General features: G+C 44.1%; 1 protein-coding gene across 1 annotated transcript in view; it reads right to left on the bottom strand.

The window, feature by feature from the left end:
* The window catches only part of GAP43 (growth associated protein 43), a 57,207-nt gene extending 34,248 nt beyond the window's left edge, over nucleotides 1-22,959 (bottom strand). The window contains exon 1 of the mRNA XM_058825251.1: nucleotides 22,858-22,959. Coding sequence (XP_058681234.1) covers nucleotides 22,858-22,887 — 30 coding nt within the window. The 5' untranslated portion in view covers nucleotides 22,888-22,959. The remainder of the gene's footprint in view (nucleotides 1-22,857) is intronic.
* Nucleotides 22,960-27,669: the final 4,710 nt, after the last annotated feature.

Genomic DNA, 27,669 nt, shown 5'->3' with positions numbered 1-27,669 from the left:
TTGGGCAAGGATGGTTGCTGCTATGTGGACTATTTTGAAGTAGCACCTTCAGACTCTGAATCCGTATCTGCTGACCATGAGCGGGTAATGAAACCCAGATTTATCAATGTCTCTCCCTCCCTACCTTTTGTCTCCCAGTGTCTTTTTTCCCCTTTTTTTAGATTTGGACGCCACAAAATTTTTTAGGGAATTGTTATATAGCCTCCGGTGGCTCAGAGTGCCAGCCCCTATGAGAGCTGGACACATTTACTTCTGATCTAGCTGCACACAGGGCACAGAGACTAATTTCCTGCTCAGACTTGCTCCCCTGAGATCTTGGGCAGACAGCTGCTGAGATTCCCCAGAGTCCAGGCTTACACAAGGTCTCCAGAATGACCTCCAGAGGAAGCAGAAGCTTATGTCCTGCTGCTACCTCATTCCCTCCATGGCAACACAGGGCATCCCATCCTTCAGGCGTGTCGACAGCACTCAGCTTTGTGTTGTCTGCAAATATGCTGATGGTGCACTTGATCCCACTGTCTCTGTCACTGAGGAAGACATTAAATAGCACTGGTCCCCATATAGACCCCTAAAGGTCACCACTTGTCATCAGTGTCTACAGGGGCTTCAAGCTGTTGACCGCTACCCTCTGGAGGTAACTGTCCAACCAATTCCTCACCCACCATCAAATCAATCTCTCCAGTTTAGAGAGAAGGATGTCATTGGGGACCATGTTAAAGGCCTTGCAGAAGTCCAAATGGTGACATCTGTAGCCCTTCCCCTGCTCACTGGAGTAGTCACTCCATCACAGAAAACCACTAGGTTAGTCAGGTGGGACTTGCCCTTTGTGGCACCACCACTGCTTTAAACTGAGCACCTGCATAAAGAAGAAAAGATGTTTCTTCTCCTGAACTGCAGCTATAGCTGGAGTGAAACCCTGTGGCTGCCACCTGTGCCTTCAGTCACACACAGCAATTAAACTTCAGGAGGGACAAAGGTATGAAAGCTGAAATTACAGAGTGAGATGAAGAAAGCAAAAACAGAATTTTTGATTGGGATCTAGCAAGGCCAGTAAAGTAAGTACTGCTTTTCTAACTGTTCCATTAACCTGTTGGTCAGAACTTTGCCTTTTGTTTTTCCAGTCTTGAAAGAGAGCCTAGCCCCAAGCATCACCTTTAGCCAACAGCTTCCCCATTCCCTGAGGAGCACCATACAACCTTTCGAATAATCAGAGTTGCTCTTAGCAAAACCCAAAAAACCAGAGTTGCAGATCTACACAATTTGATAAACTGGCTTTAAAATAGCTCTGCCTAAGACATCCTCTCCCACAGCCTCTTCAGCTTTAGTTCCAATAGAGCAATCCCACAACCCTGCTGCAGAGCTGAGCTCCACATGTATCCTGACATTGTATCCCCAAGGTGCAGCAATCCATTGTGAAGGTTTCTACCTATCAGTATAGACTCTACCTCCTCACTGGGGCAGCTGGCTTTTTGTCAGCTACTGGTTGTGATGGATTCAACAGATCTCACTGGCATGGCCTCTCCTTAACCAGCCAGGAGTAGCCCTACTGGCTCTACTTCTTCCTCCATGGGATTTCCTGACCCTGTTAACACCAGCCTCAGTTTCACTAGGACAGGATATCAGCCTAACTGTTGGAAGGCAGAGAATGAGGGTGTTGAGTCTGGAGCTGATCTTCACGGAAGCTCAGTTTATTGACTGGTGTTGTGGATCTTCATGCCCATTGGAACTTGACTCAGAGATTGCCCTTATGCATCCCCTGCCTTGCCCTGGCCTTTGTCTCCACCGACTTTTACTTCAGTGGCACTGGTGTTGATATTTGCCCCACAGATCTTCCACAAGGTTTCTGGTAAGACTGTTGTGACAGCCTGTGTATGAATTCACCACAAGCAGTGAGTAAGACATGGACCTGTCTCATGTATCTGAATTCTTCACAGCCACTCTAGGTCTTGGATGCCAGGGACCTTACAGAAAACCTGATGTGAAATTATCTTTGGCGTACATTTACTGTTCATTTCTCATACATGTTTAAAGTAGAAGCAGAGAAGGAGAGATATCCATATCTCCTCCCTGCTTAGGCACTACTGCAGGTGAGAAAAGGAAGAGTTAGATCTACTTTTAAGATGCCAAATAGAGGAGACTGGTCACTGGTCCCACTATGAGCTCTTATATACTGCCGACTTGCAGAAAAGTGTGAGAAGACCCAGATCTACTTTTTCTATTCTTCTATTCCAACTTATTAACTGATTAACTGTTGTACGGTAATCTTATTGTCCAGTCCAGTACCAAAAGCAAAGTCAGATGATGAAAGTGGAGTTTCATTTCATTGATTCCAGAGACATTTTGCTAGGGATATTTTTTACAAGATCTCTGTGGTCCACTGCTCCAAACAACTTACAAATGAAGACATTGTTAAGTTCCAGAAGGACTCTGAACATAATTAAATTAGTATTTTTAGTGCTGCGAGAACCTTAAATGGATGATGTGTAGCTCAGTAAAGCATTGTACAATATTTAAGCCATGCTCTTATCTACTTCCTCCTGTCAGTGCAGGATGAGAACATTCTTAAGGGGGGCTTTTCAGGTCTGCCAGAACCTGAAAAGGTCTCCAGAGGGGATGTGTATGACACAGCTTCTTTCACACAAGCATCTGGGCTTGACTGCCTGAGACCATGCCCAGTTTGTGTAACTCCAGTGCTTCCCAAGGTCTGTAAAACTGACCAAGCAGGTCTCTGATTGCAGCTGTCACTCCTGAGTGACACAGTCCCAAGGGCATAATGTCGTGCCACACCCCTCTCCTCTCTCCCCTCTTCAGGTGGGTTGTCACCAGAGTACAGGCATGGTTTTGACTGGGAAGATCCTGAACACAAGACTCAGCAACCCCAGGGCTTAGTCACTTCTTCTAGACCCTGGCACTGAGCTATGGGAAATGCTCATGTGGCTTTGAGCCATTTTGTTTCCTCCTTTGCTCCTTTACTGTATTCAACCCTATTGAAAAGGAGGGAGGGGGAGGCAAGCCTGCAGTGCCTGCTCCAAAAACCCCTTTGTGGACCCTCCTATTTTAGTGCTATAAAGACCCCCGGCCAAAGGGAACATGTTGAATAGATGTGCTAGGGAAAAAGCACTTGGAAAAAGTCTTTGGATCCACCACTTATAAGGGCTAGTATATCACAAGCACATTTAAATAGTCATCCAGATCTTCTAGTCTTCCTGCTGCAAGACAACTGTTATTTATTTCAATTTTTTTCACTGCCTGGGCTTCCCATTTAAAAGTTGTTTTTAAAAAAGGGCTTCAATGAGTATTTAGTATCTGGTGGTAAGGTCTCCTAGTTTGTTTTTTTTTTATCCTTCAGTCAGAAAGCATGTCAGTAGCCTCAAAGAACTGAATATCATGATGTCTCTTCCCCAGGCACACAGTTCAGATGACTCTGCAACTGGTGCATCTGTAGCAGAACTGTACTCTACATCCAGAAACCCCTGGAGCTCAGCCTGTGGGGGGCTTTACTCAGAGGCCCCCGGGCACAGAAGCTGAGGGAAAGGGGATCCTGGTAAGGACTCCTAGGATGGCTGGGCAGGCAGAGTGCACAGAGCTACTTCCATGTCTTTCTGCTCTGATGCAGGTGGGATATGGAATGAGGGCTTTTATCCTAGGAAGGACTTATGATAGGAACCTTCTTCCCTCAGGAACCCATGCAAAGCCAGACAGAAAGCACTGGGAAGCTTGAACAATTGATCTAACACCAGAAAATGGAGTGTTTTCTCTCAGTAAGAGCCAGTTCACACTGAGTGGCTTTGTCACACACTAAAGAGGAAACAACTGAAAATCTCCAGGGTCCTGTAGACCCTCCCTGTACAGGGCAGCATGACTGATTTTGTTCATCCACCCTGCAGGAGGGTGTGGTTTTTACCAGTCTTTGGACATTTGCCCCAGAAAATGACACTCTGGGTTCCTGTGGCAGTTTATTCCTTCAGCGAACTAAAGAATTCCTCCCAGCATTTCAGCCAGCCCCTGCATCTTGTCCATGCCAACATTAGTTTGTTTCTGCTTTCTTAGTAACACTCCTTCATGTGTCAATAGCTCTCAGTTGTCATACCAGCTCCTTTGTCAGATCACTCCTCCTAGCCCTCTTAAACCCTAACCAGAGATCTTACTTGATTACTGAATTTACATTTGTTCTACTTAGAAATTACTAAAATGTCTCTCCAGCTTTAATGAATAATGAAACACTATACTTACAAAAATAGTAATTAGCAATATAGCTCAAAATAAATCAATGTGTGGATCAGACTCCCAAAGGCAGAAGGAAAAGCTGCAGCCATTAAAATAGGTGGAGCTGAAAATAGCTAAGCACTTGGGGAAAAAGAAATGGAAAAAAAGCTTAAAGGAACTTATGAATGGCCGTGTCCTATAGATAATTAGCAATCCACACAGGTTGGGATTGCTAACACTGTCCTGAATCTGACAGCTCCATTTCCTGTCAGTTCCCTTCAAATACCATTCAGCACATTTAGGAGATTTCTAAGGATGTGAAGGAGCTGGAGCAGCCAAGAAAAGTAAGAGGAAATAGAAGAATGTTAAACCCTCATCAGTGGTTGTCCAAGAGTTTCCAGCAGAGCTCCTATCATTCTTCCTTGCGGATAAAGGAAGAGGTGCTCACACTAAGAAAAACCAAATGTATAAGGATTTATAACACTCGCAACCATTATTATTTCCACATCCTTGGGATGGATATCCCTTGTGGTGCTGGAAAGGAAGCAATGAAACAAGCAATGGGAGACAAGACAACGGGAGTGTGTTGAAAGGGCAATGGGAGCACACTGATTTACAGAGGAAAACCAATTCAGATACTACAACAGCCAGCTTATATTCCCCTAACACCACCTAAATATAGTGCTATTTTTTGGTAGAAAGTCATTATTCTGCTTCTTCAGGAAGCCACAGAATAAGGCTGGTTCTTGCCAGATCAATTTATTGACCCTTTCACAATAAAAATACCAAATTGTTCATAAGACAGATCTTTGGAGTCAAACAACTCATAGATCTGCTTAAACAGCCCAGATTATGGCATGCAAATGTCTATATTACATGGCCAGGTCATGTCACTTCTTGTACTACACTTTTCATACTAACCAGTCCCTCTGTCAGGAAAATAGAAACAATGCAAAAATCATGCAAATTCCATCACAGTGAATGATTATCTATCTAAAATTGTAGCCCAGGAGTGTAGTGGTTTCTTTTCTTTTTTTTCTTTTTTTTTTTCTTTTTTTTTTTTTTTTCTTACTTTTCTTTTTTGCTAACTCTTTCTTTTCCTTCTTTCCCAGTCAAGGGGAGGAAATTATATGGTACAACTATCACCAACTGCATGTCTAAACATACACATATGTATAAACATAGTGGAGTAAGTGAGCAAATTGCAATGAATATACTGCCTGAAGTCAGTCTGCATAATGAATTCATTAAATCCTACTGAAATTAAATCAGAAATTAATCCTAAATAGAGAATACTTTCAAACAGATTAAATTTTAAAAGACTCATTTGATCCTTTCCAGAAAGAATGAGTTATGAATGTACAAACACTTGCTGTACTCTCTTAAACCAGCCATTAAGTTTTCAGAATCTGCCTGATCCTTAGAATATCTGAGGAAACTCATGTAGGATTGCACTTGCTGGGGCTTTCAGGTGACTAACACTTTGATTTCAGTGCAAAGCAGAGAAAAAAGTTTCTATATGTATTTCCTTTGGTAGAAGAAGCAATTATTTTGAAGCCTGAAGAAAATATAACACATTCCCCCAAGATGCCTGCTTTACAGATTATACTCTCACAGAACTTTACCACAAATAATTAACATTTTAGTATACACTCCTATGCTTTAGCTCTAGTGGTTCCCTATAAATTTGATTCAAAGAAGAATTAAAGGGCCAGGTTTTTAGGAAGGAATGGTGAGATCTTAACAAATGCCTCATTGCCTTAATCCTTTTGAAACCAGTGCAAATTAGGCACCAAGGCTCTCTGAAAATCCTGCTAGGCTCCTGCCTATATAAATCTTATTTGTTAGGGCAGTTCTGTAAATTACCTAATACCACCCTGCCACTGTTTGGAAAAAGGCTTGTAAATATCTGCTGTGAGATTGAAAAGTAAAACAAAGTAGCTTAAAGAAGACTTAAAGCCTTAGTAGGAAATCTGGATCTTTGGAGCTTAGGAAACTCGGGGGTATAAAGGGATTACACTGAAATCCTGGTCCTAGTTTTTGCAGTTGGAAGTTGAAAGTTAAAACGCAGGAGGGAAAAGTTTGGCAAAGCAAAACAGAGCATCCCAGGGTTAGGGCAGCTAACAGATGGCTGTCCTACACTCTGCCCTACCTTTGCTCTTGATTCCTCTGTTATCCTGGCCCGTGCTTTTCGTGGGGTCATTCCAAGTGACAAGTTTTGCATCTCTGAGTAGCTGACTTCAGACACCTTGAGTCTGATTTGGAGCAGTGCCGAGCACTCAGAGCTGCAGCTGACAGTAATGGGAGATGTTTTCTGATATGTGCAACTGAAAACAAAAACTATGAATAAAGGTCAGGCCCTCTGTTTCTGAAATTCTGGACATAAAACTAGGGCATCCTGCTGACCAAACTCTTCATGCCTCAGCTATCCACCTGCAAAAATGTAGTAAAAATACTCAGCTATCTCACATGGGTGTGGCAAAGATTTACTAAGTGATATCAGGGATGTGCTCAGAATTACAAGACAGCTCAGGAGAAAATTAGTATTTCTGATTTCAGAGCAAGGTTTGAATACTATTAGGCAAAGTTGTGGGGTCACACACTGACTTTTTTGAGAATTCAAAATATTGAATAACTGCTCATTTAGTGAGCACTGTCCATTCTGTCACCTGAATGTGGTGAGAATCCCTGTAAAGAAAAATGTGTTCCTGTCATTAGAAGTGTACTGAAATGCATTCACAAGAGAAGACCATAAACAGAAGGCAGAAACAAGCAGTGGCCCCCCAGGGTGCCAGCATCCAATGTGGGATGGGATGAGGCAGGGTGCCCAGCTGAGTCCCAGAGCTGGTAGGAAGCTGGTGGCCTCAGGAGCCACCGAGGGTTTCCTCCCACATGGAGATATGGATGAAAAAGCACTTGTAACATCTGTAGTGTGCTGGCAGGAATACAACATATCTTCATAAGCTCAAGCTGCACCAGGGGAGGTTCAGGTTTGACAGGAGGAGGAATTTCTTCACAGAAAGGGATGCCATGCATTGGAATGAGCTGTCCAGAGACGTGGTGGAGTCACCAACCCTGGAGGTGATCAAGAAGTGACTGAATGTGGCACTCAGTGACATGGTTTAGTTGACAAGGTGCTGATCAGACAAAGGTTGGACTCCACAATCTTAAAGGTCCTTTCCAACTTAAATGATTCTGTAATTCCATTGTGGGAGTTATATGTCAATCACTCAGTATCTGCCTCTGGGTCCAAAGCCACAAGTTGTCCATCCTTGAATTAGGTGAAATCAGTGAATCAGTGAAAAATGAAGGTTTTTTCTTAGCAAAAAATTAATTAATAGAAAGTACATCTTATCTGGCAATTTAATGAATGCACAATTACTGCATCAGGGAAAAGCCCCCTAAAGATTTAATCATTTAATATGTACAAAAAAGCTACTGAACAGAGAATTACTTTGTTCAAAGGATCAGCTATATCCTTGCCTAGTTTTTGTCAGCTCTGTAGCTACCCTGGAACATCAGAGCTGGAACAGCAGGGCTGCTGCAGGGCAGAAGCACAGGGCGTTGATAGAAGTGGAGCAAAGGAAAGGCAGAAATCCTGTTTAGCACTTTCCATGCTCTGTATAACTGAGCACTATTTCACTGCCACTGGCAGTAAAATGACCTTCTGTTTACACCACAGTACTTGAAGCTTGTGGTTTTTAAAAAAACTGTGCCTATCTCCAATTCTGATTAACTTCCCCAGGCATTTCTGTGCTGCTCAGCTTTCACAAATGGATTTCCAAGCAGAACTGCTTGTTATGGTACCCCTCAGAGGTACTCAGCATCCTCTGATGTCTGCTGCACCTGACAGCAAGAGTTTGGAGGCAAGTATCCAAGAGAAGTTGAAAAATTACAGGTTGGGGATATCAGCATCGATGATATCATACTGCATGAAGCTAAGAGAAAATGAATCATATGTGAAAGATGGAACTGGGTGAATATAATAAGGCAGAGTAACAAGAAGCACATTTTGCCCTCTGCAGGGACAGTTCAGAACCATGGAAGAGAGGCAAGCAAGCCTTGCCAGTGGGGCCACTTACTGCACTTTGGTGAGATGGGAAGGCTGACCTTACTTGGTAAGGCCCCTTCAGTTCCAGGGCAGGTGCTTACAAGTTACATGTTATCTGCTGTGCTCAGTGCTTCTCCTTCTAGAGGGATAAGAAGCCAGCGAAGTTCCACGATCACACACACTTCCAACAAATCTATCTCCTGATGTAGTCCAATGCCTTTTCTGCCACCCCCTCCATTTGTGTGCTGTAGCAGTGCACATTTCCACAAGTGTTACAGCAAGGTTAGCCTAAAATCCCATCTGCTTTGAGAATAGTAGGGACTATAAAATCCCCACCATCTCACAAAAGCTAACACAAGGCGTACATTTTCACTGCCTTCCCAGCAAATATGGGTAAGGTTTGGCCCAGAGAGACAACCACATTTACACTTGGCAACATGGTCTACTTCTTCCCTACACCGACAGCCTCTCCCGTTCTTAAGTGGTAGGGAACAGCAGCCTTCAGACCTGCAAGCAAGACCTTCTCTTTTGGCCACCTACACTGCCTCCATGAGATATCTCTTCTGATCACTCTGTCTTGACTGACAGCTCTGCACCAGTGCTCTGTGCACCCCTTGGAGAAGTAACTTTCTTCTGGAGATAATTCATGGACACAGAGGCTTAGGAGGCAACACAACAGCTCAGCAGCAGCTAGCATATATGGGCATGGTAGGAAAAAATCTCCACCTATGCCTGACCAGAAAATTGTGTCTCATCTTACAAACCAGGTACCTGAGAAAGGCAATACAAGTATTCATGGTCTCCACAACAGCAACACCATATTCAGATTTGGAGAAGGCTCTCATCAATAAAAGTGTATGATAGTGTACCACCAAGGTTGTTGCCTCTTCTCAGGCTCCCTGTTAAGTGCAGGTTGAAGGCTCTGATCTCTTTCTTGGGTGCATCCTGGTGTGGAGCTTATGATCCAGACCCTGTTGTGAGCACAACCTCCCCACCTGGATATCCTCCAGGGCAACAACCCACAACTTCATAAGCACAGTGCAAGCTCAAAATACAACCTATGGCAGCATGGACCTGCTTGCTTCCACTACTGCAGGGTCAGCTCTTCCTTATGACACCCTCCCAGAGTGTCTCATAGGCAGATACATGTTCCACCCACAGACACAACAAAAAAAACCAAACAAACAAACAAACAAAACAGACTGGCAAATAAAGCAAACAAATTATTTTTATCACTCAGTTTATTCCAGGTGAGAAGAAGGGAGCGGAAGAAGAGAGGAACAAACCTATCCTTTTTCTGTGCTTTCTAGATGAATTCATTCAGAAGGGGTGTGAATGCTAGTTTAAAAGCTATTGGTTATATAAAGAGAAAACAGGCAGAATCACTGCCGTAGATTATTCCACTTTCTTCTGTGCCTCGGCTTCCTCACATGCAAATGGAGTAATAACAAGAGTGTTCCAGGACTGACTTTTTAAGGATCTTGCCTCAAATATCAATGAAAAGTGTAGTAGTAGTTTCAGTGATAACAGCTTTGGCCCATTTTTTCCCAATTATTTTGCAACCTACCATTCACAGGCATAAGTCAAAAGCAATGGGACTTACCTATTACATAAAAATAGGTAAGCATCTGACAAGCATCTTTCTGGGCACATGTTAAAGGCAGAAGCAAAAATAAAATGGAGACTACCTCTGAAACCTCACTTTGACCTCCTCCTTCAGATGCCTTTTAATAGTCCTTATTGTATCTTTTTTTCCTTGAAATTGTCCCTCACCTCAGCTACTACAAAGGAAAGAGCTCACAGAATGAGCAATTTGGTATTTTCCTGTTATCCTAATTTCAAGCACAGCAAAGTGCCTTATTTGCCACACACCATTCAAACCCATCACTGAATTCAGAATACTGATTTCTTCATGGTCTTTTTCTGTGTTGCTATTTTGCCATAATATCTCATTGCTTCACAGGCCTTAATGGATATTCTGCCAGGAAGATAGGTGGGGTTGTTATCTCTATTTTACAGACACTAAAATCAAACAAAAAGAGGCTAAGGTCAAAATGGCCAGAACAATGACAAATTTTAGGTCCCCAATTGGTGATGCCTCAGATTAGTATTCCCCAGCTCTGTGTGTGTTGACAGCAAACCTCCATAGAATACCAGCTCTGTGCTTCTGCAAGTCAGACCCCAGGTGTCTCAAACTGAGAATCCAGAAAACAAGAACACACCAATTAATGGCCATCCATGGAAAACCTAATTTTCGTGGCCTTTTCATATCATAGGAAATTGTGACAAGAGGCAGGAAAAAGCCTGATTCTTCAGGGCAGTATTCAAGTGCCAAAATACAAGACCATTCTTCTGTTTTTGAACAGCCTCCTGCCCAATTCAATATATAACCTTCATCACTGGCAGTAAATGAAACAGGAGACCTATAGAAATCAGCTTTGTTTATGGCAAAACTCATTCAGTACCTAAGTGTATTCCATTCTGTGCACTGAAAGAGACAGGGGTCCTATTGAAAAAAAAAGGTACCAGTGTTTGATCTTATAATTAAGAACCACATTTTTATGTCTATTCATGAGAGAAGACAAATTAAAGATGGATAGGCAACCCTTTTAATTAATTTTCTGTATACTAAGTGTTTGACTTTGAAAACTAAATATATGCTTAATAAAGGTGTTTAATCTTTTCTTTTAAATGTAAACTAAAAAGGGAGAAAATAGGAAATTTCATAATTTGAAATCATAACATTCTCCTCCTTTGTATTACAAAGGTGCAACTGTTACCTATTGAATGGTTGCAAAATTCTTTGCACTTTCAAAGCTTTATTCCTCTAATCTCATCAGACAAATAAATTAAAAAGCCACAGTGTCTATTTGAAGAAGACCCCTACCAAGAAAATTCTTGTCCAAACAGGAAAAGCCCAGCAAAGTTTGATGTAGATGAAAAGATTGTCTTTGACTATTGCAATTTTTCTCATCTCCCCAAAGCTGGGTAATCCTGACTATACGCAGGGTGTCTTGTTCCCCCTCTTGTGTTGTGAAAAGACTTGGGAATAAAGAAAGGATATCTTCCTAAGGGTTATACAGATTTAGCATGAGATACTGGAAGATACCACAGATCAGCTTTAGCTCCTCTATATTTCCATGCAACAATAGCTCTAATGGCAGCAGAGGGGATTAAGCACTGAAGGTGACTTCTAGCAGGAGTACAGCACTCTGGTTGGGAATTTCTGAGTGACTGCCATACAAATGCTTTGAGACAATTCATGTCAGGCAGGCAGAAGAAGCCACCAGTTGATAAATCCCTTGTAATAATTCTCCCATGAAGATGATGAACAGGGCACCTCGGTGTGGAGTTCCAGCAGATGTTTGTGTTCAGGAGACGGATGTTGGAGCTAAGCCTAGGAAGAAGTTGAGATGTCTTGCTGAAACCACAGCCTTAAGTCCACTAGAAAATATGGGTACAACTGGGCACCTCAGTGAATGCCTTTAGAACCTGGCTATAACAAATACTGAAGACAGAGTGACATCTAAACAGTCTGGGTTTGGGCATCTTGCTCTGGTTATAGGGGAGGTATCTTCTGCTTTGGATCCAAGCCCTGAACCCTTGTATTTAAAAGAACAACTCTAGTTCCTCTCTGAAAGCATGTAGTAAATAAATATTAATTCAGTATCTCAGTGGACATACAGCTTCCCTAAATTATGGAAGATGTTGATCCTATCTCTACTGTATCTGAAAAGACCTCAAGTCTCCCTCCTACAAAAGACTGCTTAGAGCAAGCTGCTCCTGGCTTTTCCTGCATAAGCTCCTTGGCTTTTTCCATGGAAGAATTAAATAATCATCAGGCCAGAGACAGAGAGCATACAAAAGTAAATAGCACTTTATATCCTACTGGTTAAACACAGTCCTGCAAGAGGATAGACTGGGTCCAGGTTCTGCTTCAGTGAATATTTGCTAATAATCATATGAAATAGTGTTTAAGGAGCAGAAGAGGTCATTAAGTCCATCCTCTGGTCCAGAGGTACTTCCTGCAGCCCTTCAGTGATTGAAGCCGCCATAGTTTACGCAATATATCACAGTGCATCACAATCATTTTGGACTAACCATTAAAGACCATTACTCCTATTTTTATACATCATGGGCAGTGGGAACAGATTACTTCCATTTTTTTTTTCACTTGCCAGGCTAGCATCTGGACCACTCTTGGCCTTATTCCTTTTAGGTTAAACAACCCTAATTATTTCAGTCATTTCTCCTTTTACCTCAAGCAATTCTCACTATCCCAGTCTACATCCTCTCATTGGACCACACTTCCTCAGAGTGCAGAACAAAACTAAGGCAGGACATTTCAGCTGAGTCCTACATGTGTACATCAGAGCCGAAGGCTCATGAGATGTGTCTGACAGCCTGTGCTCCCACTTGCACAGCCTGGTAAAACGGTGTTCCCCTTCCTGGCAACAGGACGATGTTCTAGCCTAACACTGAACTTGTGGTACTCTAGAGACCCTCTCTGCCTTCCTGTAGGACACCCTGTGGTCTCTCATGTAGAACTGGCTGCAGTTTATTAATCATTCCCATGGAGAGCACTTCATATTCACTCTGATGTTCAAACCAGGTCCCTGGTCTGACAAGCTTTTGTTGAATTACAGCGGTTTACCCCAGCTCACCACAGCTGGTTTATGCCATCTTCAGATTTTATAAAACACTTCCTCTAGACAGTTACCCAGGTTAAAGTTACACTATAAAGTACAATGTTGGTTAATGAAAATATGAAGCACTAGCAGGCCACAGCACAAGCTTGTGGCAACCTGCTCAATAGTCTTCCGTTTCAACAGGAAATCAGTGAGAATTGCTCATTGAGTAAAATTATCTACACCAGTCCTGCATCCCTGCTGTAATGCCTTCCTTTGGAACATGTTTCTTTGCTTCATTTATGATAAAAGACTTGAGATAATGTCAAAATCCTTACAAATGACAAGGTATGACAACTATTTCCTCTGTATCCACAAGGCTTGTTACAGAAGAAAGCTAAATTAGTTTGACGTGATCTGTTCTTGACAGATCTGTGCTGGTTCCTAATAATCTCCTTTATTTGATTATTTCCACCAATTTTTTTTTTCCAGGAATGAAGTTAAACTGGGTAGTCTGCAATTTCTTATCTTCTCCTTGTTTTCAGCCTTCTGACACCTCATCCAGGCCTCATGAGTCTTCAAAGCATTCAAAGCTTATGGTTCAGAGATTGCTTCCCTCACCTTTGTAAATAAGCTAGGATGACTTGAAAGAGCCATCTTACATCAGTACATCCTGATTTGTTCTGCCCTTTTCCTAGATCTGATCTTCCTCCTTTGTGGTTCCTGTTACCTCTTCTAGCCATCAACTTGCAGCTGATCACATTACTGAAGATCTGCAAAATTAGCATAAAATGCTTTGGCCTTATTGACAATGCTGGCTGGAAAGCTTCAATCACAGCTCTCCTCTCCTCTCCATGAGCACAATAAACAGAGGATATCAGGATGATATTATTTTACTCTCTTGCTATGGTTCAATTATTATTTTGTCTGTGTATTGAGTTGATTATGGGTTATAAAAGGATCATCTAGGCATGCCAGTAAAGAGCTTATGAATGTTATGGGGACATTACAGTTTTAAGTATAATTGTGTGAGAGCTTTAGACACCTCCACACTTAGAAAGGAAGGAAGGTCTAAAGTTCTACAGCCTGTGACAGACATCTATAGGAATGTACTTCAGTTTAGAACAATCCCTTATTTCTCAGTTCAGAACAATGGTAAAATACTGTGAGGCATTTCAGACTCCTCTTGGCAGTCACACCCTGATTAAAAAGTAATTAAATTCTACAAGATAAGGCATTGTCTCATGGTATCTCTTTCTGATTTGTGGAATCATACTACTCAAAGCAAGAAGACAATGAATGTAAGTAAGAATTAACTGTAAGAGTTCCTGTGAGCCATTTGGGTCATTTTCCACTAATTTGTCTTTTTTTTTTTTCTTCATCTTCTACCAAATCTTGTACACTGGCATCATAATAGAGGGTTCTTTTTGCTGCATATCCAGTTTTACCATATAATAGTCAGCTTCAAGTATTGTCTCACATCTTAACTTTGCTAACTTTTCTCTGGAACTTATCCAACTTCTGTTTACTTCATGGAGATTTCAGCTGGCTTCAGTTCTTCTGTTATTTTGGAAGGAGATATTTTCTTTCCTTGCTCCATTTGTCCTTTCCTTAGGGTTTCATCTCTTCTAGCTGGTATTATGAGTGGAATTTAGGATACAAGGGAAAGGCCATTTGCCAGTGCTGTGCTTTAGGCAGGACTGGTTGCATATCTATCAATTTTAACAGTCAACATTAAGCATCAATTTTCTGCTGCAGTTGTCAGTCCTCAGAATTCTATGTAGGACTTGAAATTCTTTTGGGTTTTCCACAGGAAATGTAAATAGGAAGGGCTAAAACCACAGCATTTCATCTTTTATCAGGTAAAATCTCCATTCTGACAGAATCATCTCAGCCTGTGCAATCCAGGTTTTTGCAAACTGCCAGTCTGACTTCTCCAACATAACAAGCTAAGAATTAAAATATTAAGACTAGGTGAAGTGAAAGTTCACAGTTCTAAGGAACACAGTGAAGTGTCCCTGCAGGGGGTAAACTTTTGGTCCAGCTTCTAAAAGCTGCTCTGCCTCAGTTCCCTATCATTCCAGTACTGCCTCCCAGCTTCACCACTCCTCTCAGGCACAGCTGAGCAGGTGATGCCCTCCTTGTATTTGCTCAGCGGGTGATTTCCAGCACTGGATTTCACTCTTACATGAAACCAAAGGGCTGCAATTTTACTGTCAGCAAATCAGCAACTGACACCTGTTTCTTTATGCCTACCCTTCCAAACCTAGATGACTTTTTGCTAAATTATTTATAAATCCACCACTGAATGCTTTACTCCTAAAGCTGTGGGCAGGCAGAAGGTGAAATGACAGAAGGCGAACAATGGTCAGCCCAAAACCATTGTGGTTTACATCCTGCTGGTTTCAATCTGAATTAATATAAATGACTGGCCTCTTCTGCAAAAGAGCATAGCATAGTACCATGGTGCCCAACCTGCACACCCTGGAGTACTTAACATTGCAGATTTATAAGGTCATTGGATGCTGTTAATAAAATAAATGGATTAGACTCCACTCAATATTCTGATGACCTGAATGCTAATTGAGAAGTCTTAACAGTTATAAGAATAATCGGAACTGTAAATTATTCTGTACATTACCAGTTATTAGCAATCATCCCAATTCATAAATAACCTAAAGTTCCTGAAAACACAGTAGCACTTCTAGGCAATTATGGGAAGGGTGGAATAAAACTAGCTTCAGAGTGGGGTTCAGATCAAAACACACTCCCCTGCACTCCTGAATTTTAGGGGCATTCAAACCAAGTAAATGAGATTCTTTTGGAGTCCTTTAGCTTTACTAATTACCAGCTCATACAGAAAGGTGTATCCTCCAGAGAGAATGCCTAAATATTGTGAGATGTCCCAGCTTCTATAAATAGGGATATACTGTGATTATGGCTGGAATTAATTCAAGAAACTTCAGCTGCAAGATGAGTAATGAACGGGACTGACATTTATTTGCCATGATTTAAGAGACTGTAAGTACATCCTGGCTCCCCTTTTGAGACATAAATGCCAACCGTCCCTGGTTGCCAGGTTCAGGACATCCTGTCTCGGGCCAACAAGACAGCTGTAGCACAGCCTGCCACCCAACAGCAGCATTAGAGGCCAAGGGACAAGCCTGGAAGGAGCATGAACCATCAGGAAAGCAGGAATGCTGACACCAGTTTGTACTGCATGCATTGCTCCTGTTGCAGCCACACCCTTCCCAGCTGCTGCTGTGTCTGGGGAACCTTTTACCTAAGCCAACAGGAAGGTGAGAAGTGAAGATGCACCACTTGCTGTCTCTAAGAATGCTCATTTGTGTCAGCTGCAACTCTGCCCAAGTGGAGAACTGGAGCAGATACAAAAGCAACTGGAGCACAAAGAAGGAACCCTTCAAATACCAGTGCCAGGAAAGGTGAAGGGAGCCAGACCCTGGTGGTAATGGCTGATGCTGTCAGCAGGAATACTGCATGGTCAAGGGAGCAGGGGGAAGGCAAGGAGCAGAACAGATGGGGAAAGGAGACAGAATGAGTAACAGGCGGAGACAGCAGGAGCAGTGTAACTCCAAAAGCACAAATTCCTTTTGCTGTATTAAAAACAAATCACTATTTTCATTACACTATTCCTTCACCCCATACACATATTGTGGGCTGGATCACTGTGGTGGTCGGGGAGGAGCTACTGCTCTGGTGAATAGCAAGGAGAAAAGGAAGTTTTTAGCCCTGCTCTCAGGCTCCGGTCAATTGTAATAAAGCCTTGGTCTGAGAAGAAAATCAGTGGTTTGTGTTGAAGGAGCTCAAGGGGCTAATAAACATCCTAGCACTGCAGGAGTGACTGAGGATGGATAAAGCAGAGATTTGCCGATCTAATCTCTCAGTTCAGGGCTTCCTTTTTTTTTTTTTTTTTTTTTTTTTTTTTTTTTTTTTTTTTTTTTTTTTTCCACTCTAATTGTTTAGTTTCCCAATTAAAGAAGCACCTTGCAGAGCTGGCCATAACAGTCAGAGAATGTATGCTTAGACCAGTCAGAAAGCAGGTTAATAGCACTGCCAGAAAGGGAAACCAGCTCTCCCTAAACCAATTCCTCTCTACTGCCCTGTGGTGCTCACAACCATGAAAAGCCATCGAGTTTTACACATGCACTCAGCAGGTGACAGAAAGAGCCCAAAGGAAATATAAACACCTTCTCCACTTGAGGCCATCAGAGCTCTGAGGTTACATGTCACCTCCTGGTGTGCTCAGGAGGATCTTGGAATTATAGATTAAATGAGTGTGCATGGATTCCTGACTTTGATTTTGGACTTCAGATGTTGAAAGGTGTTTTATCAGGGTACCTGCTCTGGTACTCTCACAGCAAGATATTCTACCAGCAAACATTTGCACCCTCCACTATGCCTTTCTGGATGACCAAACTCCTCTTACCAGTCCAATATTCCTCTGTGTAGAGCTACTGGGCTACAGTTGTTTCTTTACAACATTGAACACTGGGATTTCAAAACTTAGATGCAGACAGGTAAGGACTGCTGCAAAATCTATCCCGAGACCTGTCAGACTCACAGCAAACAGGGGCATCACACAGTGACTTCCAAAGGGCATCAAAACAGAGAGCTGCCATCAAAAGGTTTCTCATCCTCAGGTGTCTTTAGAGCACTGTCATCAGAGCTTTTGTTCATTCTCAAATCCAAAAAGAGCCTTCCCAGTGTAAGGAGGAAGCCCAAAGCAACAAAGGAATCACAAGTTGTTTATGTTCAGGAAGAGGACAACAGGAGGGTTGTACAGAAGGAAGGATACATGGGCCAGCAGTGCATGCACTGAGCAAATGGCAGTCACAAATGCACCACCAGCCTTCCACAACCATGCAGAGGTCTCAGCTTATAGAGCATGGTGCTAATAACACCACAGCTGTGGGTTTCATCCCATATGCACCCTTCATTTAAAAGCTGGACTCAGTGATCTTTGTGAGTCTCTTCCAACTAAGAATATTCTGTGATTCTGGTGCTTTTGCTTCAGATTATCTCAGCCAAAAGCAGAAGCAACCTTCAGGCTATAGCTGCTGTTTTACCTGGTAATAGACCAATCCTTCAGCAGATACCTGTCTGCTGGGTAAAGATTAGGCAGAACCCAATTCTGCCCCATGTCCTCTGCCATGGACAGCACATGAAGCACACGAGTCACTATGAGGAGCACATGTCTTATAGCACAGGCACAGCAAATCCAAGCAGGAACACACATCCTTCATTTGCATCATGCAAGACTATCAGCCTGCTTTCATCTTTCAAGGGCCAATGGGCCTCATTCTCCTTCCCACCAGCACAGAAGGCATTGCAACTTGGCAGCTCCTAGCAGTGAGAAATTCCTACTCTCTGGGAAATGAGGAGAGGGAAATATAATGTCTGTGCGAGAGGATCCTGGGATGGCATCACAAAATCCAAATCAGATAATGTTCTGAGTTCAAAGGGATCCACAAGGATCATCAAGCACTTAAGTCAATGTCCCACTCAGGTATTGATCCCAACCTTGGTATCAATAGCACCATGCTCTAACCAGCTGAGGTAATCTCAGGGTCCAATACAGCTGGCCTGCAAGGAGAGTCGATTTGAGGTGAAAACTCTTTGCACTTTCTCCTTCTAGTCAGTCAAAGCCACATGACCAAAGGAGAAGTCCCTCTCATCTCCGTCCCCAAGCAATGCCCACCCTTTCAGCATAGCATGGACAGAGCCTGGAGCTACAGCTCATTTCCTTATCCAATGGCAGGAGCAGCTCTGAGATCATTCAGGCAGCCTCAGCATTAGGCCAGGACAAGTCCTCAGACAGTACTTGTTGGTTCCTTGGGCTGCACACATGTTCCCAGACTGGCATGGTCACACTGGAGATTCAGTGCAGCTCTCTAGGCAAGGATGCCTCTGCATACCAGCAGGTACTGCCTGACTGGTTTTTGCTGGGCGTTCGATTCAGGAGCAAGTGGCCAAAGACACTTTGGATCCACAGACTGATTTCTTTCCCACTAAGCACTATCGCTGTCCTTCTCCCTCTGGAATCTCTGCCTGCAATTAGTTCCCTAGGAGGGGGCTTGTCTGTGCCATTAAGAACAGTACATTATATGATCTAGGAGAAATCAATGTCTCTAATAGTCAGCAAAGGCAGTGGAGGAGAGGGTGATGGGAGGGCTGTTTCTCTGGAGACACCCTTCTCAGTAGAAATCCTAGGGGTATTGCCCCAGGAAAAGAAATAGTGAGGACAGTAATTAAACTTCCATGGAGCAATTGCTTACTGGAAGAAGCACAGAAGCTGCTCAGTGTCTCTCAGAAAGGCAGAGGCAGTGGCTAGACTCTCCCTAGGTGCAGATGAAGTGCCTCTGCCCTGTAGTCAGCAATCTGTGGTGATTTACACCACAAGTGGTGGAAGGCAAGTGGTGGGAGAAGGGGTGTGGATAGACACCTTTCCTTTAAAATACCCCTTTTCCACTGTCCACAGTGGTGTTTAAAGGTAGGACCACGCCTTGCAAGTATTGAAGCATCTGGATTGTGCAGTATAATTACCCTAAATGAAGCCTGAGACATTTTAATACCCTGAAGCAAGAAAACCTTCACTCTGCAGGTATCTTCCTCTCTCTCTTTTTCTCCATTTCCTCCTTCTTGTACATCTCTGCAGTTCCTGGAATGACAAGCCACCTCACCGGCTGGCTGTAATTGCTGGAACTGTTCCCTAATGCTTTTCCCTTCTCCAATTGCATTAAACTGCATCTTTAGAGGTACAGCCCTGTTTATTCATGCCGCTCGTGTGGAAGGGGGAAGAAATGCAGACTGCCTCTTCTCCCCTCTCCCTCCTTTGATTTGATGGGTGTGGCAGGTTTAAACCTTTGCAGCCGCTGGCTCTCCAGCGCTGGGGCGAGGAGGAGAGGATGGAACACGAGGGAAGTGTCGTCTGTGGCTGGTGATGAATGGGACTCATCTCACCCACAAGTGAGAAACCTGCTTGCAGGTTATTGTTTAATCACTCATGCAATCCAATAGTGAGCACCTACCCCCATAATGTCCATCTGTTCTAGTATGCAGTGCATGCAACACTTGCATTTCTAGCCACTTATCTCACTGCCCAGCCCTGCGTGTTACTGACTGCATCTCTCGCTGGCAGGAAAGGCTCAGTTCAGGTTTTCAGACACAGGCTCAACCCAGCTTTTCAGTTATGCTACCTCTCAGCTGATAATTTTGTGGGCTCAGATTCAGAGGTGCAGTCAGCTGTAGGCAGAAATGACAACACTTAGATATCTACATCTCTCATGGGCGGGCACAGTCAGTCAGTCAGTCAAATACTTCACTCTTCACACTGGCATCACACCCACAAGAAAGAATAATCTGCAAGGTATGAGCGTGTGAATAAATTTGCCTCTGAGGGGTGGGAGGACAGACACACACAGGCACACCTAGACACAAATGTGAAGAGATTTCTTCCACGCCCAAGCCTGTAATTTCAACATTTTGCTCCTTAGCTGCCAAAAAGGCGGGACACCAGGGACTTCCCCTGAAATATAATTTGAGGAGAGCTGCTTTTATTTTGGGAAGGAAACTCCTGCCAGTGCTGAAGAACCCATTCCATCTTTTTCTCTCAGTGAAAGGTCTGGGTGGGGACAGAGCACATGCTGAACACCGAGATCTTTTTCTCCTCGCAGTCAGAGCTTTCTCTCGTGTATCTTCAGCTTTCCCGAGCGAGCAGCGGTATTGCCAGTTTGGCAATAGCGGTGTGCGTTCAGGTAGAGGAGCAGCAGCCGCGCTGGGATCCCACCCTGCTCACGGCGCGGCGGCGCGGCTGCGGAGGGAGGCTCGGGCACGGGGCGTGCGGAGCGAGCGCACGGCGAGCCCGCGCGTGTGCCCGGAGCGAGGGGAGCGCCCGCCGAGCGGGGCCGAGCGCCGCGGGCACGCGCACAGACAGGGGTGTGTGCCCGCCGTGCGTCCGGGCGGGAGCGGGCACGGGCACGGGGGGTGTGTGCCAGCGGGGCACCTGCATGCCGCGCGTTCCTGAGCGCCACGGAACACAAAAAGACATGAGTAAGCCCGGAAGGGTGTAAAGAACAGATACATCGGAACATCATTCGGGAGCTTCAATGCCCAACCTGCGATGGTACGGGCAGAATGATCCCTATTCCCCCGTAGCTCTCTTCTGACTCCAAAGAACCCCAGAGCTCCTACTTTATTTTAAAATTTGCCGTGCACCTCCGCCCACTGCTCTGTCACTTTGCCTCCCTGTCTGCCTTCCTTCTCCTCCTCTGCTCTTTTCATCCCGTATTTGCCATCAGAACGTGCTCTGCTGGCTGACTGCAACGTGTCCCCCCCTCCCCAGCCTTCACCCCCTCCTCCCAGATTTTGGTGAGCATATAATTAATTTCGGAGCATTGAAAAACCTGCATAAAAAACCCAGGATGACGCAGGGTCTCTTTCTATCCCAATCACTTGCCCCTCCCCATTATTCTACAAATTTCTCCTTCATTTGCTAACACACATCTCCATTCAGAAACACACTTTAACCTGAATCTTCTTGCAACACTGTGCTGTTCACAGGAACCGTAGTTACTCACATCAGCGTGTGAACAGAATACTGCAGTGCTGTGCTGTAAAAGACACTGCAATTTATGCATATATAAAGAAAGTAACCAGTATGGTGCTGTGCCTGAGTTGAGTTTTGTGCTCAGAACAAGGACCAAAGCTCCTTGTCGCTGCCTACAAATCCGTAATTCTTGGAAGTTTCTAAAATGCCTTGCAAAGGTATCTAGGGTCAGTTCCTGCCTCAAAGTTCCAACTGCATAAATCCAGCATCCTCCCGAGGAAGTCCAAGAGGTTCAGCCAAAAAGGCTTTCTTAATCAGGAGCAGGTTTGGGCTTTCACACAAAATAAAAGGGGGAAGGGTGAGGGGGAAATGATCTAAGTAGCTTTTTTTTCCTAATTTCAATATCATTTTGGACACAACAATTTTGACACTGAAACGAGCCCCCACCCAAACCTTCCATCATCTCAATTCTCTTACAGCAAAAGCCAGGCGGTACCAGCATAGAAAATGAGTGGGTTTCCAACAGGTTCACACCGTGAGCTTCTCTTATCCCACCCGAGTTCGGAGCTAACAGAGGCGTGGTCCTCTGTGTCTTTCCCAGCTGGTGCACAGTTGTCTAACTGGTTGTACTATGAAGGGTATTGCAAAGAGGGTGACTCTCCCCATCCTAAGGCTAATGCTTTTGTTATTATTTAATTGGATTTTTCACTGTAGCGTAGGTTAAAAAAAAATTCCTTTAGGTTAATTCTTGCTGAGATTGTTGCAACACAAAAATAAAATGAATACACCTGTCCTCCGCGCCACCTCACAGCACGGGCACATAAAGCATCTCCCATTCATCAGAAGCAGGAGCAATTGAGAGCATTCTGACCAGGGATCAAGGCTCACTGGGCATCCGTTCCTTTTTGGCATAAGATGAAGAATTGCTTCCTTTATCTCCAAGGTAGAGCCAGAGCTCATCACGTTTCCTGCCAGCCGCAACACACCCCTCCACTTCCCCCCCCCCGCCCCATCCACACCCTCAGAACCACAGACAGAAAACCCTAGGCAATATAACTGCCCCTATTAAAAAAAAAAAAAAAAAAAAAAAGAATAGAGGGGGGATTCTGGTAGCTCCCCCAAATGTGGATGTAGGCCACCCCCCTTCCCCACATCACCAGCCCCGGAAAGGCAAAACAGTCACGTTGCAGGGTGTGAAAAGAACCTTCAGTCGCAAGATGCTAAAGAATTGCAAAATAGACATCTGCTGAAAGCAGCTGAAATAGCTGAAATTTCCTCCCCCCTCACCCCAACCTCTACCCCAGCCCCTCACGCACTCAGGCAGACACGCACCCCACGGACATACGGACATCCAGCAGCCTGGGAGGCTTCTTAACAGAAAGAAATATAAAAATCTTAAGCTCTACCTGTTTTGTTCTTCTCATACAGCACAGCATGATCGTATTGTCCCCTTCCTTCCTTCTTCTTCCTTCCTTCTCCTCTCTCCTTTTCCTCTTCTCTCTCTTATCTCTCCCCCCACCCTCTCCACTCCCTCCCTCCCTCCCTCCCTCTCTCTCTCCCTCTCTCTCTCGCTCACACACACATACACACACGAGCACACGCGCGCACACACACACCAGGGCAGTTAGCAGCAACTGGAAGGTCCACAGCTACTGCTCATCACACATGCACACGCTGCCTCTCCCTGCCTCCCTCCCTACCCTTCCCAGAATTGTTCGCCAGCTCTCCCTGACTCGTCACCTCCCCACCCCACCCCCACCCCGGCAGCCACCCCCACCCCCCAAGTCCCTCGCCAGCCTCATGAATAATTAAAATCTTCAATCTGGACCCAATTACCCAACGACTTTCCCACTGTACAGAGGCGACAGGGGAGAGGGGACACTGCGGGCTGCGCAGGGGTGGGGTGGGCTGGGGTGTGTCTGGGAGGCACCGGGCGAGCAGGGCACCGGGCGGCTGGGGAGCCCCCAGCCCTACTCCCGCCGCAGCAGCCAAAGCCCCGTGGCCACGGCCAGGAGGGGGATTTATGAGTGAAGAAAGCATAAATCTTTGCTTGGGTGGGGTGGCGTGGGATGGGCACGGAGGGAAAAAAGGGAATAGAGGTACTGCCACGGCAGGCAGTATATGCCGTGCACAGGTGATGTACCGTACCGTAGGTGGGAGCTGCGAGCTGAACGGCAACTGGTAAATATGTGAAAATGGCTGTTAAAAATCCCTCTCCCCAGCACACCCGCAAACATATATGCTAGTGCTGCCTTCTCCCTGTGTGCAGGCATAAACCCTGAACAGTGATGTCCTGCACCACTGAACGGGACAACTTTCTCCCTTGTTCCCTTGCTCCATCCCACAGACCTTCCACAGGCACAGAAAATGATACTCCTCCAATACATTTTTTTTTCCCCCCAAACAGAATAGCTTCCAAACACACAGAAATCATCCCTTTTCCTTCCGTATAGATCTCAATTAATTTCCATGCCGAAGTAATTTCTACACCTATTGATCTCTGCCTGCAAATTGCTGTGAACTATTGCGAGGCAGCTGTGCGTGTTCACACACGGAGGCAGCCCCGTGCACATGTGCCAGCAGGAGTGCATGGGTCTGCATGCACAGGAGATCATGGCGATGCAGGAGCCCCAGCAAACATTAATGCGCACATGCACTCGCTCCCAAGCACGTCTGGAAAGTTATAGCACCATGTTTTCTCAGAATATGCATGAGCAGGATAGCTCTATCTGTCATTGGGAAAAAATATCCCAGACAACAGTTAAACCAAAGTGTGACAATATTGGGCGTGTCAAATAATATTTTTTTAACTGCTGGATTTTTAGGATTTCATCAACCAAAATTCAAATTTTGCTTATTTCACTTACTTAGTCTGGGAGGCACAGTCAGATGCTGTTCTCTATTTAGCACTAATGTCACTACATCAGCTCCTCTGCCACAGCATGGAGTTACTTCTAATTTATTTTTAATATAAAACTGCCTGCAAAAGAGAAGAAAATTGTCTCAGGTTATTACTAAGGTCTTTGCTCTTTAATTACATCTAAATACATTATTAATACAAATATTCATGCATGCGTGCACGCTTATACAAATAAATGCATACGTATATAGATATAGTTTCTGGAATACCCCTCAGTACAGACTCCTACATAATCATATCCTGTTGCTATGATATCATTGCAGTTCCCAGTACACCATTTATTTTAAGAAAAGCAAACAGCATTTCAAAAAATTCTAGCTAGTGATCTACATCTGTACGCAATTTAAGAAAGTGTATTTTGGGGTCAAGAAGGTATCAGCATTAGTCCTGGGTTACAGACTAGAAAAAGAAAATAATGATATGGTAATGGCATTCAGAGAAGATACTATACTGGGAAGAGTTGCAAGTACCAGCTGACACAGAAGTAGACCAAAGGATTAAGTAACGAAAATCAGATTCAGCTTCAGAAAATGCGTGCAGAGAAAAAGAAGGCAAACTGTGCAATCATAAAAGAGGAGAGGTAACAAGTGGAGTAGTAGAAAGCAGTGGACATCACATTTGAGGGAGAGATCTGTGACGTACGTTGCTGCTGACGACACCATGCCAAGGCACTGAGGAGCAGTGCAATGGCGTTTTGAATTACACCTGGGGGACTTAGGAGCCTCTGCCTTGGCTCCTGGAGTTGTTGGGGGCTCATCTCCAAGACGAAGAGAGGGTGTCATGAGCTTGTGGGCTCTTGCCAACCCACATGGCTGTTCCCCATGCCCTTTGGAGATGGGAATCCCCTGGTCAAACGTGTCTGAGAGCTTCAGCCAGATCTCCCTTCAGTGACAATGAAGAGAAACAAGAACTTTGAGGGTGTGACTCAGACCATCCTAAAGCAGGAGCCTAAACTAGGTCAGACAAATCACGCTTCAGAAGTATTTTAGAAGCTTAATTTTCTTCCCACTGACAAGGCCTTTTTAGGGAACCTCCCTATGCGAGGGAGCCCTGATGAGGAAAGCCTTCCCAGCCCCCATGTTTCTCAGACACCCACCTCGAGGGGGAGCAGGCTGGCAGCAGAACTGTGCTGGTGCAGTCAGGGAGGGTCAGGACATTTTCCTGTGCTCAGCCCCATCAGTCACAGCCAAAGGCAGAGCCAGCTCTCTTCATGCCCAGCCCCATGAGCACTGTATGCTCCAGTTTATCACAAGTAACTTTCGGGACACAGACAAAACCTCTTCAATGTGTTCCCCAAACATACAGACTTAGTGGTGAGTAGCCAGTCCTCTATAGGCTCACATCCATGTTTCCTCTGAATTAATCTTATTACAGAGAAGAACAATACATTGAAACCTGAATTTTCAGGGTATGTCAGTTCCTAATACCACTGCCTTTCAAATCAGGACCCTTTAAGTAGATTTAAAAGTTGGACCTGAAATTCTTCAGCAAATCATATGGTTCTGACAATCATATCCCGGCCATGGATATCAATTGCCCTGCCATTTTGGCTGTTTTCACTTCAAACTGTAAAGTAAATTATCTCATAACACAGCAGGAAGAGAGGACAAGTCCACAGCAACGAAAAGGCCAAAGAGAATAAGAGGGAAATAAAGGCACAAACTTCAGCCAGGGAGTTAATGAAAATGAGAAGCAAAAAATAAGGGAAGAAGAACAGGTGAATCTCCCTCTCTTAAAGTGCCCAATTGAAGATGGGATGCTTTCATCCAAATGACACCTTTGTCTCTACACGGCACTGCCAGCTCTGGCTCATTCAGCACTCTTTCGGAGTCGCAGGATAACACTGCGTCACACAGTGTGGATGTGCCCTGAAAGGCCCCTTTGACCTTGGCTTTTGAATCTACACAACTAAAAGGAAGAGCAATTCCAAAGAATAACGTGAATGGGGGACCAGGGAAGTCAGCTAGAAGAAGGGGGTGAGCAACGACCATAGATTTTAAAAGCTTCATCTGTGAGACTTCACTGAATGACAGCTAAGGAGGTGGAGAATTGTGATATTTTCAAAAGCTACAAGCCTCTAGAAAGGAATCATCTGGAGTGATATATAGTCCACTGTTTGGTGTATGCTGCATGTTGCTTCATCATGAAGGGGCGTGTTGTTCATATAAAGTAATTATTATGATGAATTCTTTAATTCAAAGTCATATCTTTAATTTTAAAGGGTAAAGATCATTTCAAAGTAGCAAGACAAATTAGTGGTTATTACAAAATAAGGTGGGTCAAGTAAGAGACATAAAACTGTGCTTTTAAAGCCTGTTCAGCGCCTGTTCAGCGCCTGTTCAGTTCTGCTGCAAGGTTACCCCAGGAGCTTGAGGTCCATATAGATTGAAAGAAAAGGATCTTCAGTCCAGCCGCTAATTTTGGTTCAATAGCAAGACATCAGATTCAGTTTCATTTTGAAGAAGTGCATAGTTGCAACCTGCTCCTGGAACTGTAATCAGGTTAATTCCCTGGCCAAACAAAACTAAATATGAAACCAAGAAGAAAACAGTTTGCCTATAAGAGCTGTCCCAGTGGTAACCATACTAAACTGAAGAGGCGTCTCTTTGAGAGAAGTACTGTGAAAGTCCCGTTACTAGGGATATTTAAAGCTTCAGTAAAAACAGCTCTGAAGTGAGCGACTTGCTTTCATTGAGAGATAGACTGGGTTTTCTCTCTATTCATATCTTCCACATATAGTGGTAGCCTTGCCTTTTGTTAGCCAACTTTCATGCTGGCGGGAAAAAAGCCAATTTCATAAAGATCTTTTGGTATCCTCATTTGAATAGGCATTCCTGAAAATCCCACTGTGGGACCACTTGTAATTTCAGTCTCCTCAGTAGCTTTGCAGGTCTGGTGTCATTTGTCCTCACTTTCAGTCATCTATGTCTTAGTGACAAAAACCAGTGCAGTGCAACACTACAACCAAACTCCTTCTCTAAATGATTTAGACATAGTCATGAATCTCCTCAGAGGAGTACCCATTTTTCAGTATAAGGATCACTTACATCAATTTACCTTGGATTTCACTTAATCCTGAATTACTAATATTAGAAAACGAGAGCCTAGTTTATTTTGACCTAAGACCGAAATAAGAGTTTTAAAGCCATGATTTTCAAAGCCACAATGCCACTTACTCTTGCAGAGAAAGCTTCAGAAAATGCCAGGAATGCTCTAATTCATGCAGTGTCTTTAATGACTGCTGGGTTACTTATCCTGGACGATACTGAGCTCACATGACATTAGCACCTGTTGCCAT

This window comes from Ammospiza caudacuta, chromosome 2 (assembly GCF_027887145.1).
Source record: "Ammospiza caudacuta isolate bAmmCau1 chromosome 2, bAmmCau1.pri, whole genome shotgun sequence".
NCBI lineage: Eukaryota > Metazoa > Chordata > Aves > Passeriformes > Passerellidae > Ammospiza > Ammospiza caudacuta.
This window is presented reverse-complemented; position numbering and strand designations above follow the sequence as displayed.